The sequence below is a fragment of the Microcebus murinus genome, chromosome X (genome assembly GCF_040939455.1).
Source record: "Microcebus murinus isolate Inina chromosome X, M.murinus_Inina_mat1.0, whole genome shotgun sequence".
Classification (NCBI taxonomy): Eukaryota; Metazoa; Chordata; class Mammalia; order Primates; family Cheirogaleidae; genus Microcebus; species Microcebus murinus.
In genome coordinates, this window is record NC_134136.1 from 62,619,471 (window position 1) to 62,641,659 (window position 22,189).

Genomic DNA, 22,189 nt, shown 5'->3' on the forward strand with positions numbered 1-22,189 from the left:
TCTGTTAGCTGTGGTGTTTTTCTTGTGGCTTCTTTAGCTCTGTCCCATCTCCATGCTACCCAAAGGCCAGAAGCGCATGAACTCTGGCTGCCCACCCTTGAGAGGGTGTTCCCTAACCCTGCAGAGCCTGGGGGTGTTGGGGTCACGGGGCCTGTTTACAGAAGTTGGAAGGTCTGCTGAGTGTGCAAGTGGAAGTGCCCAACACCCCCAAAGCACAGGGGTATGAGGCTTCAAGGAGGCCACTGGCAGGTCTTGGTTGGTGCCTCCTGAAGTCTGGGGTTGGCACAAGAAAGGAGTGGGAATCACAAACAAATTTAAAATGGGAGTGGCAGGGAGCTCGAGGCGTTCTCTCAGGAGATCTGCATGGAGGCCAAATGTCAGGGAATGCAGGGGCTCGAGGCCCAGTGATGAGTTCCACAAACAGTGGTGGCAGCCCCAGGCGAGGAAGTAAAAGTCAGGACTAAACAGCTGCTAACCTCCATCCAGGTAGGGAGCCATTTCCTCACCCTGACCCTGTGTCCCTCCCCATGTTCAGCAGATGTTGGGGTTAAGGGGGGGGTGCAGGTACTGTCTTAGTGCTTGTGGAAGAATCTTACCTCACCTCACTGCCCTTTCCTACTGCCCTTGCCAAGCCTGATCTGTGAGAAGTGAGATGCTTTGACATTAAAACACTAGACTGGAGATTATCATATTGGACAGGACAGAAAAATTTCTGAACACTGATTGGGAGGAGTACCATGGTCGCTAAAGATATTTTATTATCTGACAGTGATCACAAAAGTTGTAGGACTGGGGAACCAGAGAAGAAGGAACCCAGCAGAATGGATGTGGCTTGGACATTGGATGTTTACAGAACAAACTGATTTGATTTTGTCCTCTGGTTGTTCTACACCACAATTACCCAGGCATGCCAATGACAGATCTCAAATTTAGAGAAGTGCTTGAGGGACAAAGGGAGTAGTCAAGTTTAATGTTTTGTTTCTGTAGGCAGGAGCTGAGTAGACAGGCAGTCCTTTTCCTGTTCCCCATACATTTCTGTATTCCTGATGCACATCACCAATGAAGAGCAAGAGAATGAGAGCTAATGAGACAAGCAGAAATGCCAAGGACAAAAGTGTGGTGAACAGCATGTTTTTCAAGTGTTGCTGCAAAGTAACTTTGCACACAGAATTCCCCTTCCAGCCAGGACTTTGGCTGTGAAGGCGAATGAATACACTAGCCATCCAAGTGTGTGTTCCTGGGAAGCAGACCCTGAGATTAACCTGTGAGTCCAAGTAGCTTAGTTGAGAGGCAATCCCAGGTAGTACTGACAGGGGTGAGGGGAAGTGAGCCTTAGGAAGAACACAGCCCACTAATTGGAGAGGTGAGCTGCAAGGTAGCACTGTGGGCAATTGGAGCGAATTCGCAGGAGGCCCTGTGGGAGCGTGTATAACACACGCCTCAGGTCCATCCCACGTGTGGAATGAGGAATCTGGGCATATTTACCCACCAAATTCCCAACCATTATTGTTGCAGGACTTCTTTCAGAGATGATACAAATCTTTGTCACTTTCAGACGGCCTTGCCTTATGCCCAGCATGCTCAGGGGTGACAAAGTGAAACCCCCTGCCACAGAGAGTCAAGGGCAATTGGCAGCAGCCTTGGAGATGTGAAGTGAGACCTTACTCCGAAGGATCAGAAGCAAAATACCTAAGTCACTGTCAGAATCTTTCTATTGTTGCCTGTTCCTTAAGTACCTCAATAGCAAAAGTTTCAAAGAACTGGAGCTACATTTTCTTCCTACAGCTGAGAATGTTGTAAACATTGGTAAACACTATATCAATTAGCATTTTTAACTGGAAAGTGGTCCCAGGAACCCCGTTCCAGAGAATTTTCATATAAATTTTCAGCTGCTCAAGGAACATGTGCTTTTTTTTTTTTAAGTGTAATTATATTTTTATTCTGATTTAAGACTACTATTGACAAATACTCGAGTAGAAGCCCACTATTCTTAGTGACAATATATGCCACTGTACATTTTTTACTTTATTATCTTGAAGCAGTACATTTTTATGCTAATAGTTCCACTCTATAAATTTTAAGATGACATTCCATTTCCATATTTAGGACTGGAGAAGACACTTGGCCCATGTACCAAAACCTTGGCTATATGACCAGGGATAAGTATGCTAGTGATAGGAGAAAAATAGCATAATTATACTGTTTATCAAATCTGAATATTGCAAAGTAATTCTAACTCCCATAAGAAATCTAATAATAACTAGAAAGAAGGAATTTAACCTACAAAAACCTTATGATTTGGCATTTTTTCAATTGACAAATAATTCCACATCTGCACACTAATAATATATAGCTCTATTCTACCTTCAGGGCAGACAAGAGTTTCTGTGTTTAACTCTGCCTCTGGCTATATTGGCTGGCCAAGTGTCATAATAAGAATGGTAAAGCATACCATGAAAATTCAAGACCAGGATTAGAAGTAAAAAATGCACCATAGATTAGCTATCAGATCAATGTTATTGTTTAATAATATTGCCTAATCTTGGGCAGAAATCATCAATTTGGAAACAAAATTGATGGTTCCATAAGACATTATCAGACTCCTGAGTGAGCCAAAATTTTATATTTTTCTTGGCTCAAACATCACATTATCAAAGTAAAGCTTTATGTGTGTTTGAGACCAATGGTTTAAAATCCAGTTTTGCACATTTAAGCTCATTGTATTGTCTTACTTCAAGACTTAAAGGAAAAAACTTTACACATTTAATAAGACTTTAAATGTTTTCAATTTAATAATTGGTTTATTGTACTAGTCCTTAGTAGTCAATCTTCATATCCACATTTTTATTTCATCAACAATCATCTCAGACACACCTTCTAACAAGACTGACTTAAAATATTACGACAGGAAACTATGCCTTCGGGAGCATGTTTATTGTGTTGAGATGATACATCAGGTGCTCTCTGAGCTACAAAGGGTAAAAGGAAATCCTCTCATTACAAACTGACAAAGGTAAAAGGTAAAACATTTTTCACAACAGCATGAACCACATACTCAGAAATAGATCTGGGCTTAATACAAATGACATAATTCCTAGTCATCTACGGCTACTTTTATAACTTCATACAGATAATGAATTAGGCTAAAATGCACTATAATATTTGGTAGACTTCAGGACCAGTATCCTTAGTACATCACAAAATACATTTTGATATCCCAAAGAAGCAAGACTTGCAAGTAGGCGTTTTAAACATAACTAATCTACAGCTACAAAGTTCTACTCTTGATAGCATTTACCTTTTTTGGGAGTCTCCCAGTCTCCAAAGGATAAAAGCAGAGAGTAGAATCAGTATAACATATACACAGAAGTCCGTATTGTAAAGGCTATAAAGATTTGCAGCACAGTGAGAAGATGCCTTCTGCTCCTTCACACTGCATACAAATTATGTGAATTATGTTGCGTATCTCTTGGTCCACTGTCTGGCTATCCTGTCATGTTCTGCTCTGTTGGTCAAATACTGAGTGGCTATGCTTCCAACCAGAGGATCCGCAGGGTTGCAGTCTGTCAAAAGGGAACAAATAGACAGCAAAACCTTTGAAATAGTCAAAGCAGGACTCCAGTTGTCTTTAAGGATGTCCAGACAGATGACTCCCTGACTGTTGATGTTGCAGTGATAGATTCTGGTACGGAAAGTGACCTTTGGTGGCTTAAATGGATAATCTGATGAAAATGTGATATCCAGAAAAAACACACCACCTTCATATACAGAACCTGGTGGGCCAAGTATATTTGATCTCCATTCATATATGTTATCTCCTTTAGGCCCAGCACTGCAGTTAGGAGGAGGATCAAGAGTTATTTCAGCTAGCTCCTTCTGAATTCTTTTAGCACTAGTGGATAACTTAGCAGTGGTTTTGCTAGAGAGTTTGGTGTTTTTCTTCTGTTGGGTGGCAGAAGGTTTTCTTTCTTCTTGTTCTTCAGGCTCTGGAGCGGCTGAGTCTCGCTGGTCCGCATCTGAACTGCCACTGCTGGTGCTGGGGCTCTCATCATCGGACCTTTGCCTATCACTTGACATCTTGCTGAAGTTGTCTCTTGGAAAACTTCTGCAAAGCTCCCAATGCCACCAAGGTTCCTCGCTCAATTTTTACATCGCGGACCGACATTTTGTCCAAAATAACGAAAAAAAAAAAAAAAAAAAAAGGAAACAGAGGAAAAACAAACAAACAAAGCCCCAAGAAGTACAACAAATTTCCGCGCCCGCGGAGGCGAGCCGCGGCCGGCGGCCACGCAGCTCCGCGGCCCTTTGTGGGGAGGGCCGCGCGGGGGCCGGGGCAGCGCTCGCCGCGCCGGGCGCCAAGTGATGCTGGCAGCCTGGCTGGCCCGGCCGCGGCTCGCGGACACCTGCGGCGCGGGCGCCCGGCGCGAACCGGAACATGTGCTTTGTAGACATCAAAATCTTCCTCCAGGGAGAAGAGGGTAAGATTTCTGTGGTCTGTGCTGCCTGTAGCTGTGCCTTGCCGGTGGCTGGGCATGGGTCTCTTCCCGGGCTTTCTAGAGATCTTGGGCTGCACGTGTCAGTGACTCAACTGTTGCCATTCCGTCCAGAGGTGCCCAATCAGCAGTGTCTCGCCTCCTGCCTGTGGGGTCTTCAGCATGTGCAATTCACAGAGGCTCCTCTCCTGGTGTCCGCCAGTGGCTGGAACTTTATTTACAGCCCTCCTATTGCCCTGTGTGTGTAAGGACTCTGTCGCCCAGTTGGTTGCTCCCACCCTCCCAGGCTCACCTTGGCCCACACTCAGCATACTGTCCCCACAGCAGGTGCCTTTCTCCTAGGAGCTCTTGGAAATGGGTTCTGGGTGGTGACTTCATTTCAGCACTGACAGAGCCACTGGTGGCCACAGATGGCCTGCTCAAGCTGGTGTTGGGGTGTTGGGATTCTACCAATAGATCCCTGTTGGGCAAAGATGATTGAGGAATTCATGAAATGTGGCTCATGGGATCATTATTTCATTGCATTGCCCAATATTGTTATATTAAAGACAGAAACAGCAGTTTGCAGGGTTTTGCCCTGAATGAATATGTGAACTCATTAGTTCGCCTACCAAGGGCTGCCTCCCCTTGGGAGGGCTCTCAAAGCTCCAGTACGGATGTCTTCCAGGAGGCTTCCCGATTATCTCAGGTCTGTGAGATCTTCTTGTTCTTGAAAGACAAGACAGGTAAATATCTGGCTCACAGGATGGGAGGCAGAGACAATGAGTGCCCTAGGCAAGAGACACACCCCTGTGGTTATGAACAATTTGTTTTGTAGAGATGGGCTTCCTGCTCTCTCCTGACTGTCTGCCTTAAGTCCACAATAACTAGATCAAAGATAAAAGAAATATAGAGCCACTATACCTCTTTGTTATTCCTCTTATAGGGCAGAGGAATTTGTAGGACAGAGGAAGGGCAGAGGAGTTTTTCCAATTGTCGGGAATTTACTTGGGTGGGGCAATGAGCTAACCGCAAACTTTTCCTTCTGGTCATTCCTTGCTTGCTACGCCGCTGTATGGGGAATTATGGGATGAGGTCATTGAAGCACGGGCGACTGGCCCATCAGGCAATAGAGGGCAACCAACCCGCCAATTATTTCAAAAGGCAATAGTGGGCAACCAGTCATTTTAAAGGTCAACGCATGATCCATGCGTAGTCAGCTTGTGCGCAGCTTGTGCACCATGGGGATAAAAGGCATGCCGTTGTTCTGGTCGGGGTCCTTGCCTGTGAGAGTGGCCACTGCGTTGGTGCTCTGGGGCTTGGACCCTGGCTAGTCAGAAAATAAACCTCCTCTTGTGTGATTGCATCCTCGATGTCTCCGCTTTTCTGTCCGGTGGGGCTGTGGAAGGTCGGTCCCTAACACTCTGTTAATTGATAACTATCTCTTAGAACTTAGAAGTTAGTCCTTGAAAGACTCTGTAACAGTTTGTTCACCTACATAAATTAGAAATTATTAGAAGTCCTTTGAAAAGACCCTTAACCCTAACCAAAACTACCTGTTACCCATAGCAACTGCATTACCTGGTATGTAAATCTGCTATTATGGCAACTGGTAATTGATATCTGTGATTATAAAAGCCTATGTGAATGTAACGTTAATGCTGCATTACCGGGGGAGAGTAGTGCAGACTCCTGAGTACCCTGCTTTATCTTAACTTCTTTATATAAATCTGTAAAACTATAACTTAGTCTCTGTGTATTCTTTTATTTCTATTATTCTCTCTATTTCCTATTAATTACTTATCCTCTGTGATGACAATTACCTAAGGGACCTGGTTTTACACGGGGGGAAGTAGCGGATCTCCTCGCAGCCTGCCCCCCATTCTCCCCCGCAGATCCCTGTCGCAGATCAGATGGGATCTGCAATACCTGTTCCCCTGGTTTTTTCCTCTCTCTGGATTAACTCCAAAAGAGTTGGTTTAGACCAGGCAGGATCCCTGTTTGCAGCCAGACAGGCCAAGGGAGCATGGGGAGGGGCCATACTTAGGTGGGTCACTGTCCTCAGACAGAAAAGCCTGAAGGAGATTCAGATCATGGCCAGCCCAGGGGCCGTCACAGCAAACTCCAGGAGAAGGAAATGTACGTTTGGGGTCCCGCTGTCCATCCTTCAGAGATCTCGCCACTTCCCCTCAGCGCCTAGGCCCAGACGCCCTGTTGCACCACCTTACGTTACAGAACCCTATTTCCCCAACTGCGTCAGGAATTACCAGACCTCTGCGATGCTGCGATACGGATCGCTGTTCTGTAGTAAAGTACTCCCGGGCCCGTGTTCCTCGGGAGCTGTGGACTGCGCTGCATCCCCTGATGGGGATGTGCAGTGTCCATGGGCTGGAAACCCCAGGAAGCCCTGCTCCACTCCTCCACCTCGCCTCCATTCTCACCTGCTTTGTTCTCTCCATCTTCCTCTCTCCTTCCCCATCCTCCTCCTCACCTTCCTCTTTGTCCTCCTCATCCTCTCCACGGAGGGATCAGGATGCAGAGGGAGGCCACGTAACATGATTACACAGGCAGGACAGACCTGTTGTTCTGTCCTCTTTGACCTCTCCGCTCCTTGGTCTTCGGATGTTGGCTGTCGTCTCGCCTGTGCCTCTGGTCCCACCTAACTCTCTATCTGTTTAAGACATTTCAAAGTTTGAAAGTGGAGAAGTACAAGTGGTTCTGTCTGGCCACAGGCACATGCCCGCATCTGATGCTGATGTCTGTGGTTGCTGCTGTGTCTCCCAGTGAGGAGAGTTGCACACTCGGGGCCTTCCTCTCCCCTGGCCCAGGCCTCGTCGTGTTGGCCAGTTCTCTCAACACCACTGTGCAGCCTTTCTGGAGTCTACAGCTGGGACTCGTCCATGCTACACATAAGCCACAAGCAACGTAGTGCCACTGCATCAGGACCTCTCTTTCCACATGCCAAGCTGTCACTTCTGACCTCCTCTCGCACCCTGCTCTTGGTGTGTGGCACTGAGAGCAGGTCTCCCTCCCAGGGCTCCAGGCAGGATACGGGCCTTTCTGCTCTCGGACTCCCATCCTGTCTTGAACCATTATTGATACTTCCTGTCCCAATATTCTCCCCTTCCTATACAAGCCTCCAAGACTTCGCCTTTTCTCTCCAGTGTCACTGCATATAGTTATGCGTGTATGGGTGTGTCTGGGCAGAAGCTCCGGAAGGCCATGGTGGCTGAAGTGGGAGGGGTATTGGAGCTGCGGAGCCACCAGGTACATGGGTGCAGGCCAGTGGCTTGAGTGGGGCTTGAGGGCCCAAAGCAGCTTCTGGGAGCTGTGCCAGAGGAAGGGGACAGGTGTCCAGTGGGAAGGATAGGAAGGGGCAGTATGCATACCACTGAGCTTTCCAGGGACTACGGAAGCAAATTCTCTGATTAACATATTTCAAAATTTGAAAGTGGAAAGGAAAATATAATTAGTAATCATGAGGAAGACTGAAGACAGAACACTGTACTGAGGCTGGTGCATTCTCATGGGGGTATAGACTAACACTTCTGAAACCACTTTAGTGTACACTGGGTTGAACACAAGAATTAATGGATGGCGGGGGCAGGAGCCAAGTGTCTCACTGTGGGTGAGGACAGTTAGTCAAGCAGGAAGGGTCAGCTACAATGACCCTTTTACTAATAGAGTAGAGCTGGACACACCAGTATAAACTCATGTTTATCTTATATGTCCACACAAATGGCAGATGTAGAAGTATTTATACACAAGTGTGTATATAAGGTGTATTAGTTTCCTGTTGCTGCTGTAACAAATCACCACACATTTAGTGAATTAAAATAACATTTTTTTTTCTCTTGGAGTTCTGGAAGGTAGAAATCTAAGATCAAGTTTTTGGTTGGGCTACATTCCTTCTGGAGGCTTCAGGGGACTGTTCATTTCCTTGCTGTTCCCAGCCTCCAGAGCCAGCCTGCATGCCTTGGTTCCTGACCTCTTCCTGGCATCACTCCAACTTATTGTTTCCATAGTAGCATCTCCTACTGTTCACTCAGATCCTCCTGCCTGGCTCTTAAAAGGATGTGTGTTGAGTTCAGGGATTTGGGGGCTGATCGAGCAGGAGACAGTACCATGGAAGGCAGTAGCACACAGGCTGTATCTGGGCAGTATTTGGACGGGGATGTATGAAAGGGGAAGTCCCTCCTAGCAAGAGAACTTCCAGGGACAGAAGCATGGGGCCACCACCAAGAAGGGGAAAAGGGCATAGGAATTCCCGAGGAAGACGGGGAAACAGGACAGGGAGCTTATTTGACAAGGTGATGTCAGTCAGATTCAAGGTGAGCAGTCTCTGGGTCAGAGAGCTCTCAAGGGCAGCAGTTGTTTGGGGTCTCTTATAGCTATAGAGCTTGTCTTATCTATGGTGGGTAGATGTTAGGGGCAGTTCTATGGGGTATGTAAACTGGTTCTAAATGTCTTCAAATATGTTTTTTGTACTATATTTGAAGTTACGGGATGTATGACAATTTGAGTTTGGCACCAGTGGTGTTTGAGCTAATAGTCCTATCCTGCTGTGAAGAATTAAGAACTTGGGGACCATTTCTAGGGCAATACACAGGTGCATTTCTGGCCCATTTCTATAACAGGACTCTTGTGATTACATTAGACCCACCATCATTATCCATGATAATCTGGCCATTCCAAGATTTTTCACTTTTTTTGTGAAAATTATAAAACTTTATTAAAATATATTTAAAAAGCCTAAATGGAGAGCTATACCATGTTTATGGACTGGAAGACAACATTGTAAATATGACATGCTTCACCAAATTAATTTATAAATTTATAAATATATATAAATTTATAAATAATTTATAAATTAATTTAACACAAATACAATAAAAATTCCAACAAGTTTTTTGGTTTCTTTGTTTTAGAACTTGTCAGTGTAATCCTAAAAATTGTATGGAAGAGCAAATGGCTAAGAATAACCAAGACACTCCCAAGGGGAAAAAAAAACAGTGATAATGTTGGAGGTAGAGGTGAGATTGGTCAACACTATCACAAAATGTGTAGGCATCTCATTTTTATCAAGATCTTTTTCTAAAGTAGTAATCAGGACTGCATAGTAGTTCCACAAGATTAGACAAATTAACAAGTGAGTCAGCATAGAAACCATCAACAGACCCGCACATAAAAAATCTTAATTTATGAAATATCCAGTGGTACAGATCAGTGGGAAAAGGTTGATCTTTTCAGTAAATATTGCTGAGACAATCACTTATCCATATGGAAAAAATATTAAATTGAACTTATACCTTACACTTTTCATAAAAATCAGTTCCGGTCAGACTCAAGACAAATGTGAAAAGCAAAACTACAAAACTTTTACAATGCGGTAAAGAACATCTTTATGGCTTTGGATAGGAAATGATCTCCCCAAACCAAACTGTAGTCAGCTTTATAAGATACTTTTCAAAAACAGTTACATCCTGCAGGACAAGGGACAACCTATAACATTTTATAACTTCCAAACTTCCCTCCCACGAAAGTCACTGTAAAAGTCAACAGTGTCTTTTGTTGCTGCTTTGAACAGGAAAAGTTTTCAGAGCTGGTGGACAGTTCAAATGAGGCATATATAAGCTTTTCACAGGCCAACCCTGACATGGAGGAAACAAACTAAAACCTTCAGGGTTCTCAACAGGATGAATTCACAAACTAAAAATAGGAATGTTGGCTCTTTTGAGTGACATCTGAATGTCATCACCAGAGAACCTGAGTTTTGTTACCTAACACAGTTGATTTCAGGGGTGGCAAGGACAAGTCTATGCTGATGGCATCACGGAAGGAGAAGACATGAAGTTTAGCTTCCCTACACTGTAAGGCTTCTGTGCCAAAGTGGCTAACGCGTGAATGTCAGAGAACTTCTCCTGGGAACAAGAACAATCTTCAAAAACAAACACAGAAAGTCCTATTTTCCCCCATTTCAATTCAGTTTCTGAGACGCACTCTATTAGTGGTATTTGCCCTTTCCACAAAAAACAACAAAGTGCCCTGTGCACTAACAAGATAACTTTAAAAAAATCCAAATCCTACATTTTTATAAAACTTGACTAAAATAATAGCATTTCAAACACTAGAATCACTAGAAGTAGAGAGCTATTAAAAACGTACATTCACTTGGCATCCCCAGTGCCTTCCACATTCTTGGACTGGACTGTAGAGGCATCTTGGTTTCTTGCAGGGTTGTTCCCATCCTTGCCAGCACCTGCTTTTCCCTTTCTTCCTTTGGGCAGCTTCTCTCCCTTGTTTGCAGGGGCCTTTTTAGGCCTGGGCTCTGGTTTTGCAGGGGCAGGTTTAGCAGACAACCGTGCTGATCTCTGTGGTTCATCCCTCATCTTGGCTTTATCATCTTTAGCATCTCCTTTGTGCCTTTCTCTTGGGCATGGTGGCTGTAGTGCTTGGCAGGTGGCTTTGCCAGTCCAAGGAGGGCTTGTCCTACTCACACTGCTCCTGGAAAGATTTCTTTAAGAAGCTAATCAGGAGAACAGGTGGCTGACTCTTTAGAGACTCGAGTCTCACGGCCATCTGAGGGGTGCTGGAATCCCAGCTGCGGCTCTGGCTGCATTGCTGCACTTGGCTTGGGAAGGGCCCACACAGACGCTGGGATAGTGGGAGAATATTCTTAACTTAACCATATGTTCAAAGTCCCTTTTACCATGTAGAGTAACAGACTCACATGTTATAGAGATTGCAAAGCAGATATCTCTGGGGGATCACTATTCAGGCCATCACATGTGATTCCGTGTGCACAGATATAATTCCTCACTCTGTCAGCTGAGAAAGCCTATAAGTGATGATATTCTGGGAGCAATGAGCAGCCCTAGAGCCCCGATGTTGGCTTCTAATATCATTCTCCAATAAAAGGAACCAGGGTTCCTTGGAGAAATGACTTATTCTGAGGAGGCAGGGATTGTACAAGATGGGCCTAGAGCACCTTGTAGTGCCAGTAAACACCCCCGCCCCAAACATACACACAAAATGATGGGAGTATGCCAAAGGGCACAGGAACACACTGAAGGAGCTCCCAATGGCTAAAGCTGAAATAATTTGAGCAACAGAATGAATGAAGTAGTATTGGATTGTAACCCAAACTAACAAAATAAATATCCATGAGTCCATACTTATATATAAAAAATGATCAGATATACAAATAAATAGAGAGAAGAGACAAATCAACTGTGTAGAATAATTCAAAATTTTGGGAGATATTCTACCCTAAGGAAGGTAGACAGTAACTGTCCCCTCCTTAAGTGTGTGCTGTGCATGGTAACCTCCTTCCAAAGAGTAGGGGGAAAAGAGCAACTTTACAGTTGAGAAGTGTGATAAACACTACCGGAGCCAGGTGATCAAGGTTAAGATGAACTGTGACCTCCTGTTGATCATATGCTTCCTTGATGCAGTGAGATGAGAATGGCAACTTACTTTGTTGATCGTCCTCTCAGAACCCTATAACCCCATTCTGATCATGAGAAAATCAACCAGCAAATGCCAATGGAGGGACATTCTACAAAATACCTGACCAGCACTCCCCAAAACTTTCAAGGGTCCTCAGAAACGAGGTAAGTTTGAGAAACTATCACAGCCAAGAGGACATGTCTATGAAATATAATGTGACATCCTGGACGTGATCCTGGTACAGAACAAAGACATTAGGTAATAAAGAAGGAAATCTGAATAAAGGATGGACTTCAGGTAATAATAATGTATTAATCAATATTGGTTCATTAATTGTGATAAATGCACCATACTAATGCATGATGAATAGGGGGAAACTGGCTGTGATATATTAGGGACCTCTCTGGACTTTCTTTACAACTTTTCTCTAAACTTAAATCTACTCTAAAATAAAATGTTTATACAACACACACACAAATAACCAACAAGAAGATCACTCCACAATCAGGTCTGAACACAGACAAAGCAAGAACATTGCCCAAGCCACAAAAGTCACCAAACATCTGCCATCCTAGCTAATGTGAGTTACTATTCCTGTGTACCAAATACAGCTTTAATCTCTTTCTAAGTCTTCACTCTCTTCACTCCTCCTTGATAAAATTTACTAACATATGCCATCATAAAATGACCTCCACTTCCTGATGGCATCCATCCAGAGCCAAGCCCTACTTCATTAAACCCTCCCCCGAATCACCCAGCTTAAGCCCAAATCCTATGAGTCTTTCCTGACACTCTCTTCCTTAGGGGCCCCATGTTTCCCTCATGGTGTGCAGTCTCCTTTTCTTCATTGAGTAATAAATTCATCATTAATAAATTCAACTCAACAAGTTCAGCTTGTTTAACCACAGGTGTGTTCCTGGTGGTTTGGGCTACAGAGTCTTGACAAGATTAAGAAGACTGCTCGAGTTTCTTGAAGAATGTTCTTCCCTCTCTGGAGACCTGTTCACCCTTCATAATGCCGCCACACCTCAGGGGGTCTGTTCCACCCATAGTCCTGGACCTATTTCCCAATTACCTTTATTCTTGGAGCATCAACCTTGCTCCCACCTCCAACTTTGCCTTCTCACAAACTGTTCTAGAAAAGGCGTCTAGCATGGTATCCAACCCCACGTGTTCTGCTGTAGAAAACTGCTCTCTGCTGTCCCAGCTCATTCAAGTTCACAGGAAGCTTGGAGGGTTTCCTGTGCATGGGCAAGCTCCACTGACAAAACGATTGGCAGTACCAGTGGTTTGAGAAGGCATTTTGGTGTTGGATCTCCCCTGTGGGCATGTAATTATGCAGCTATTTTTCCAGAATTCCAGAAAAGGCCTTTGAAGTGGAGGAAGTACTCCCACTGTTCAATGCCTGAGATGTTACACCTAGAGAACAACCTGTTCTAACTGAAGCTTCTGATCTACGTGCAAATGTCCACAGACCGAGGAGGATTCCCACTCAACTACACTTTAGCACTCATGAAGGATCTGAGGGTGGGTTTGGTATCAGAGAGTAGGGAAAAGCAGGGTCCTGAGCCCACAGGTAGGGGCAGGAGGGAAGTAGATCCGTAGGAGCGAGGGGGTGGGGATCAGGGTGAGTTGATGGAGATCAATGTGTGACTTTCCTGTGTTGCACAGGGTCCATCTGGCCCTGAAGTGTTGATGTGTAAGTATGAATGCTTCCTCCTTTTCTTGTCACTTTATGTCTGGTATCAAGGGGCAGGAGGATGAAAAAGGTGCAGCTGTTTAACATCCAGTTCAGGTTCCTTCTTCTGTTTCTTTGTTTGACAGGGCCGATTTTTTGATCATTAATTTTGTTCATTTGTAGTATTAAATATTTGCTGCATAAAGATTGGGCACAAATACCACATTAGTGTATTATTGGCGTCTCTCTTTTCATATCCTGCATGTTGATTGTAAAACCATCTAGAGAGACTGATAGCTGTCATATATTACAGTTTTTCAACTTCAAATTAATTTCATAATAGTACTAGAGCCAGAGAGGCTATGCTCCAAGAAGTATCTCTAGGTAGGTAATATTCTTTTTCTTTGAAACCCTGGGTCTGGTTGTTTTATTTATTGGATAACCTATCTAGACTTCACTTCCTTATGATCCATTCCCTGCTTCAGTAATTACCACCACCTCTGAGATGCCAAAGCCCCCCAGGTAGATTGAATGCCTCTCTGCACACGCCTCCAGGGCGAGCTGCACACGCACAGTGTGAGCGGGGACTGTGTGTGAGATGGGAAATCCGTGTCTCCGCAAGTCCCACTTCGCATTCAGAGCTCTGGCTTGAGTCGCTGGGCCTGTGTAGACACAGCCTAAACCAATGACCACATGAAGGAGCAAGCCAAGGTGCTGTCCAATGACTACAGGGGCATTAGTTCAGCCCATCTAAGACCATCCCCTCCCTCTCTCCCACAGCCCGAGCTCCCCGACCTGAAGTGGATGGGCAAGAGCACTCTGTCCTTCTTGTCTCACGCTTGGGGGAAGACAGTGTGAAGAAAGGGACGTGGCACCCTCCTGTCTCACCTGTGGGTCTCAGGATCCCTCTAGCTGACACAGTGTTAGAAGGATCAAAAATAGATCCCATTCTTCCAACCCTTTTCTCTAGAGCTGTGCTGTCCAATGCGGTAGACACCAGCCACATGTGGCCGTTTAAAGGTAACTTAAGGTCACATTGAATAAAACTTACTTAACATTAAGTTGGATTAAAATTTAGTTCCTCAGTCACACTAGTCACGTTTCAGGTGCTCAGTAGCTACATGCAGCTAGTAGCTATTGCACTGGAGAACATTACAATGATCACTCTACCAGTCTGAATTTCTGGCTGTTGCATTCACAGTCAGTGATTCTATGTGTAGATATAATAATCTGGCAACTTCATGATGCCTTCTGGTACAGTCAAACCCAAACATGTATATGTTAAAATTCATATCAGAGTATAACATTATAAATTACTATTTATCCTTTTCACTTTATATTTTTTCTAGACTTTACTTCACTGAAGGTTGGCAAACATTTTCTGTAAATAGTCAGATAATAATGTTTTAGACTTTGTGGGCCATGTTCACTCTATCAGTAGTTCCTATTCTTTTTTACTTGTAAACAATGTTTCAGTCAAGTTAAACTCATGAGGTGTGCAAAAACAGGCCATGGGCAGATTCGGCCTGTGGGCCATAGAGCAATATAGTGATGCTTTTGTTTGATGAATACAGGTGGGTTATGTTATCCTTCTTTTCTTTTTTTGTTTTTTTTTTGTTTTGTTTTGAGACAGAGTCTCACTGTCTTGCCTGGGCTACAGTGCTGTGGCATCAGCCTAGCTCACAGCAACCTCAAACTCCTGGGCTCAAGCAATCCTTCTGTCTCAGCCTTCCAGGTAGCTGGGACTACAGGCATATGCCACCATGCCAGGCTAATTTTATACATATATATATTTTTAGTTGTCCAGCTAATTTCTTTCTATTTTTAGTAGAGACAGGGTCTTGCTCTAGCTCAGGCTGATGTTGAACTCCTGAGAAATGATCCTCCTGCCTTGGCCTCCCAGAGAGCTAGGATTACAGGCATGAGCCACCAAGCCTGGCATGTTATCTTTCAATTTCATTGAAGAATAGTACCGGGTACATTATATACTCTTTATTATAGAAGGGGAACTGTGTCTTACAGGGATAGAAGCAACTGACCCATGTGCTGTTTCCAGCAGAGGAGAAAAATGAAAGGGACTGTGGGGAAATCCTAGGGCTGGGGAACCGCACAGAGACAAAATGTCTGGTCCAGTCCTAGCTGCCTCAGCTATTTCCTTGGGGCTAATTACAAAGATCCTGAACTCTTATCTTACCTGTAGCTCTGGTATCTCAAGGTCTCTCTATAAGTCTTCTATCAGTGACACAACTCTTTTTCTATTCTCTGGGCAGTGTTCCCTCACCCAGGTCTCTATCTCCATGGGCAGGATAGTTAGGAATTACTCCAATACCAGCAGCTCTAGGATTTGTTCCCTAGAGTGCACCTTTGGCTTCAGACATTGACAGCAAAATTCCCAGAGTTTGTTGAAAACCTCATGTGGTCTGGCTGCTTCTCTGTACGGGAAGTGCCTGAAGTGCTGATGGAAGACTTCACTATGGAGCCCTGATTCAAGGAGGCCTGGATTGCATAGCCCAGGGCCACAGCTGTGTCCCCCTTCTAGCAGCTTATAGTTCACTTGAGGCCTGAAATCTCAGATTCTAATTTGTTTCTCTCTGAAATTGTCAGGGGAAGGGAGAACCACCTATAGCTGAGGACAGGAAAACATGAGAAAGGAAAAACAATAGGGGTTACAAAAGGTCATATTTACCACCCTTAACTGACTTAAGTTTCACCAAAGCCCTAAAATAGCCATTAGTAACCTTTCAGGTCGTTTTGAGAATCTGATGAAAGCTACGGACTCACTTCTTAGAAAAATATGTGTACACATCCAGTTCTGCATTCAGTTTCCAGAAGGCTTACAAAATGCCCACATTTATCTGTGGACACTCTAGAACTGTGCTGTCCAATATGGTAGCCACAAGCCTCATGTGGCCATTTAAGTAAAAATTAGTTAAAAGTAAACATTTAGCTCCTAGCCGCATGTCAAATACACTGTAGCCATCATCGCAGAGACCTGGATTGGACAGCTTTGCTCTAGAATTCCACAGACCCCAGGCTAAGAACACTTGCCCTCAGGAGAACCTCGTGCAGATGTGCTGACCTGAGATCCCACTTCCAGTCTAATACTTGTGGTGGCCTTGTGTTTTTGAGTATAGGAAGGCCATAAAAGAAATGGAGAAGGAATAGCCCTGACAGTACATCTAGCTTTGAGTCACCCTTAGTGGCCTTCAACCAAAGAGACCTCAGCTAGAGCCATGCGTTGCAAGGACAGCAAACCATCAATCCCTCATTCTTCTTCAACGTATCTTTTTAGGGGCAACATTCAACCACACCAACTGCTCTTGTATATTTTAATTAGTCCAATATTTTATGTTTACTAATAAAAGCTTACTAATAAACCAACATTTCCTCTTACTTCACTGAGAAAATAAAGGCCATGTGACAGGAGCTCCTGAATGACCCTCCCGGCAACTGTCCTGGCTTTCTCTGCTTTTCCTCTTGTAACAATGAAGGAACATCTGAGCCCTCACCCAGGGCTGATCCCTCCACTGTGCACATGGTACCATTCACTCTTGCCTCCATGAGGACTTTGCTTCTACAGCTATTGCTCCTCTTCCTCCTCCATCAGCAATCTTTCATTTTTCTTCTAATGGATTAACATACAAACATACTCTAGAATCACCCATCTTAAAAAATAAATAGATAAATAGCTCCCATCTTTAAAAACTGCATAGATAAGTAAAGCTTCCTTGACCTTATCTCCTCTTCAGTTTCATTCCTCTGAACCCTTCTCCCCACAGCAGATGATATTTAAAGAATCACCTCCACTCACTTCCTGACTTACCATTCTCTCTTCATTCATCTATGATCAAGCTGTTATCCCCATCATGCTCCTGAAACTGCTCTTAATTTAAGATCATTGAAAATCTCCAGGCCACCAAATTCAATTGTCAATATTCTATGCTCTCATCACTCAATCTCTTAGCATTTGACATAGTTGATGACTCCCTACTTCTTAATATAAGTTCTTCTGTCTTCTATGTGACCACCCTCTCCTGGAAAGGCTCCTTCTCAGCCTCTTTTGCTAGATCCTCCTCCTATCAGGTTCACACTACAGTGCTCCACAGATCAGGCCCTGAGCAGCTTCTTGATCTACACATCAGCCCCATGGCATATAAATGCAGGTAACTCCCAATCCGACATACTTACTGAGTTACAGGCATGGATGTCCCATAGGCATCTCAAAGTTAACATGTCCTGAACTTTCCCCAACATTTGCTACTCCCCCTAAATATTCTCCATCTTAAAAAATGTCAGTTTAGTTCACCCAGTGAGTTAACATAATACCACTGCCATGACCTTTAGCTCCCTCCATTTTCTTTACCCACTCCATCCAATCAATTAGCAAAACCTATCGATCACCTCAAAACATACCTCTAACAAATTTTTGGAAAAAAAAATCATTGGATCAAATTGGTTAGTTTAAATTATGGCACAAAAGAAAGTAGAAAGGATAAAAGAAATGGTGGCCAATCAGACACATCAAAATGTGTCAAAAACTCTTCCACGTGGCCCTGTTGGCACACACAGAATTAACAATGGATGCTGCAGTGAAAGATTTCAGCAAAAAGCTAGCAAACAGCCTTCTCTGGCAAAGTCTGCAAAGACTCAGCCACCTCTGCAGGGATTCAAGCTCGTCTAACAGGGAAACTACAGGGAGATTCCAGCCCCAGGAAGGCAGGGTCCTGCTGAGAGAATACTGCTGACCAAAGAGAAGCTGCTTCCATATCACCCTCCTGAAAACACTGGGAATACACTCTCTGACAAGAGGTGCCTTCAGAGGATAGGAGAAAATGGGTGCTGGATCTGAGTGTAGGGTGTGAATTCTGCTAGGCCACTGACTAGTGGTGTACCTTCTCTTTATTGTTTATGTCCTTGACTCAGCAGTAGAATGGACATGGCAATGCTAGGATTTTTCTCATTGGATTTTTTTGTGAGGACTAAATGACATGTGTAGTCTTAAGGCCTTTAGCTCAGTGCTTGCCACAATACACATGCTCAACACAAAGTACAATAAAGGCAATTGCAAACAGGAATGCCATCTACTCCATTAAAACTCTCAATTTTTAACTGACTCCCCGGAACAAAATGCACACCTTCACAAGTATCCATGGACCAGTCATGTAGTGCCAGATTCTAGAGTGGTCCTGCCTGCTTCAAGGATACAGACGTGTTACTCTCCTACTTAGATTCAAAAGACCTGCTTGCTTCACTTTAAAATCAGGGAGATTGACAAATCAGGGAGTATTGAAAGTAATCTATTCATGGTCACTCCCATCCCAGAATCTCCTATTGCATACACTTACCGACTTTTCTTTATGACTCTTGTTACTAGATAGAAATTCTTATTTACTGCTTTGTTTACCAAAGTATTGTCTATCTCTTCCCACTTGTATGTCAGCTCCAGAACAGCAGAGATTTTGTTTGTTGTTCTTGTCTACTGGGCCCCAGGATCTAGAGCAGTGCCTGGTGCATGGTGGGTGCTCAATAAATACTGCAGGAATATATTGAATAAGAGAAGGGTAACATCTTGGGTGATTCCAGGCAACCTGTAGGAGGATCTGGTTTCCAGGCAAGTCACACCAAATCTGAATACTTCACTTTCCCACTTGCCTCTGTCTAAACAGTATCTGTCCTCTCTCCTGATAATGTTACAGCTGTCTGTAAACATAAGAGCTATAGCTCTGAAGACATGAGATCTTGTCCTAACTCAGTTTTTTCCTGGCTTTGTAGCCTGTAATCAGGATTTTGACAATGACAACAACTTGTAAGTAAAATCACCCAATAAACTGGGCTTTCTTTGATATCATTGACTTAACCTCCCTTGTGTACATGAGTTACATTATGGAGTAAATGTTATTCCTTCAATTAAAAAAGCTATATTGGAAATGAATATTTGATTAGTGTTTAGACAAACATTTCTACAAACATATAATGACAATACTTTAGATGATATGCATATATCAACAAGTATATTATTCATTATGATTTCATGATGGGAAAATTCCCATTTATATCTTTTTTTTCAGAACTTTCTTCTATCAGAGAATGTCAATGTTATCTTTTCAACTGTTGTCTTAGCTTGGGCTGCTATAGCAAAATACCATAGTAGGAGTGGTTTAAACAACAGACATATCTCACAGTTCTGAAGAATAGAAAGTCCAAGATCATGGTGCTGTCTGATTTGGTTCCTGGTGAGGGCTCTCTTCGTGGCTTGCAGATGGCTCACCTTCTGGCTGTGAGCCATGCAATAAAGAGAGCAAACTTTGGCCTCTCTTCCTCTCCTTGTAAGAAAACTAATCTTATCATGTAGGCTTTACTCTCATGACCTTATCTAAATCCAAAAACCTCCCCAAAGCTCCATCTCCACATATAGTTATATTGGGGATTAGGGTTTCAACATAGGAATTTAGGGGAACACTGACATTCAGTTCCTAACCACTATGAAGTGTGTTCTTTACACTGTCAAAATAACTTGCACCTTTTGTGTAGTTTCCATGGATTTTCCAAAATTAGATTATGCTTTTCACTATTTATATACACAATAGTCCCTCAAGTACCCAGAGTAATTGGGGAATGAAGTTTATGATCAATATCATTCATGGTTAATTGGGGCAATGCTCTTATAAAGTGAAACCACTCTAGGATGAGGCTGTCCCCAGCAGAGTGAACTCTCCTCTTCTCCTTTATGAAGGCAACATGAGTGCTAACCAATCTGAATCTTCAGCTGTGGATGTTTAGACCTATAACACTTGACCAATTCCAAGCTGCTACCATCAGCTCTGGTGTCAGCTCACTTGGAAAGATGCTTATGATGAACAAAAGTGTACACTCTCTGGTGACTATTACAATGGAGTGCATAACATAAAAGCTTTTAAGGAGTTCAAAAAGCAACAGAGAACTAACTTTCTCTCTCTCTCTCTCTCTCTCTCTCTCTCTCTCTCTCTCTCTCTCTCTCTCTCTCTCTCGGGAAGGGCACCAAGAGTAGGAAGGCAGGCAGAGACCCTGCCTAGAAATGGTTCCAAGGAGGCCTCCAGGAAGCCAGGATCCATGAAAAGAGGGAGTTATAATATAATGGGAAAGCTGTCCACAGTGTAAGAGTACATATAGCAGGTTGTGCAAATAAGTAAATATACTAAAGATGATGGAAGGCAGGGCTCTCCGTAGTTGCAAAGGAAGCAATAAACATAGAAAGATAGAAAGAGGAAAACATAGAATAAACCCTGTGTTCTTGAACTGTTACTGGAGGTATGAGTGTAAACTCAAGTTTTTGGATACACATAAAAATAAGGGCTTGGATTCTAAACACTATGTTGTCCAACACAAAAGAATAAGAATCCTTGTATATATGGCTAATGAAATAGAGTTTTTAATTTCCAACATAACAAGGGACCACATGTTAAACATGACAAAGAGAAATTGTTCACATTCACAAAACATCCTATAGGAAGATGTACAATCAAACTTTTATGCATCTCATTAACAACACTGAAATAAAACAAACTAGAATCTATTAAAGACACAAGTAGTACTACATAAAACCACAATCATGAGAGACTTCCAAGTGCCTCTATTATGAACAGCATTCAGAATCATGATGATAAGAACACTAGGTATAGTGGATTGGGCGCTGATTCAGTTCTAGGTATTTTAATGGAACTTCATTTTTTAAGAATCATTTCAGGCAGTAGGCCGGGATTGGCCCAAGGGCTAGACTTTCCAAATCCCTGCTTAAGGTCATTGTCATATTTCCTTTTAAACACTGCATGCATCTCTAAATGAGCTGAGAATCATCTGATGTCAGCACACCTGTAACCCCTTCATAGGATGCCTACTGGAAGCTCTACAGCAGGACACTGGAGCTGCAGAAACTCATGGTGGCAGGTCCTTGTATTTTCAGGCCATTTCTTTCCAACCTACAAAATACACATTTCAGACAGAGCCCATTACTTCCTGCTCCCGAAGTCCTTGTGCTACCATGTCATCCATTTAAGGAGACAGGTATGATGCCCTGAAGTGGATGAGATGATAAAAAACCCTTTTTTCTAAATTGTGGCAAGGAGGCTGGAGTTGACATATCCCTGAGGCAAAATATTCACAGTGTACCACTGCTGGACCTGCCTTACGAAAGCAAACACATACTGGGGTTTGCTATTAAAAAAAAAAGAATGAAGGAACTTTATTCACTCCCACAACTACAGTATCCCAGGTGATTATGTGATTCACTCACTCCAGTGAAGATGTTGCTGAAACAGAGCTGTGATTGAGTTACCATCTGATGGAGCTTCCCATAGTCCACTGTTACTCTCTAAGAACATTCTTCCACATCAACCAAACTGGGGGATTAAATGGAGATGTGGTAGAATCCATGGCCCATGTATCTCTCAAGTCCAACAATGGACTTTTCTGCATTCCTACAAGGTGTGGAGCTGTTTTTGAATAATGACTTTCACAGGGACATGGAGCTACCACAGGTCCCACTTGCCCCTTTTCATCATAGGAGCTACTGCTGCATGGGTCAGGAAGCCACAGGGGATATTAAAAGAATGTA

The 22,189-nt window shown here is 43.4% G+C and overlaps 1 protein-coding gene and 2 pseudogenes across 1 annotated transcript; all 3 read right to left on the reverse strand.

The window, feature by feature from the left end:
- Positions 1–2,919: 2,919 nt before the first annotated feature.
- Positions 2,920–4,125, reverse strand: LOC142865833 (ubiquitin-conjugating enzyme E2 E3 pseudogene; annotated as a pseudogene).
- A 6,514-nt stretch (positions 4,126–10,639) lies between these two features.
- On the reverse strand, positions 10,640–14,605 carry LOC109730285 (high mobility group nucleosome-binding domain-containing protein 4-like). Its single transcript, XM_020285220.2, has 3 exons — positions 14,488–14,605; positions 11,046–11,126; positions 10,640–10,935 (listed from the first exon to the last, which is right to left on the reverse strand). Exons 1-3 carry the CDS (start codon positions 14,603–14,605, stop codon positions 10,640–10,642), a joined length of 495 nt encoding a protein of 164 aa, XP_020140809.2.
- Positions 14,606–15,615: 1,010 nt separating this feature from the next.
- On the reverse strand, positions 15,616–17,440 carry LOC142865805 (zinc finger protein 449-like; annotated as a pseudogene).
- Positions 17,441–22,189: the final 4,749 nt, after the last annotated feature.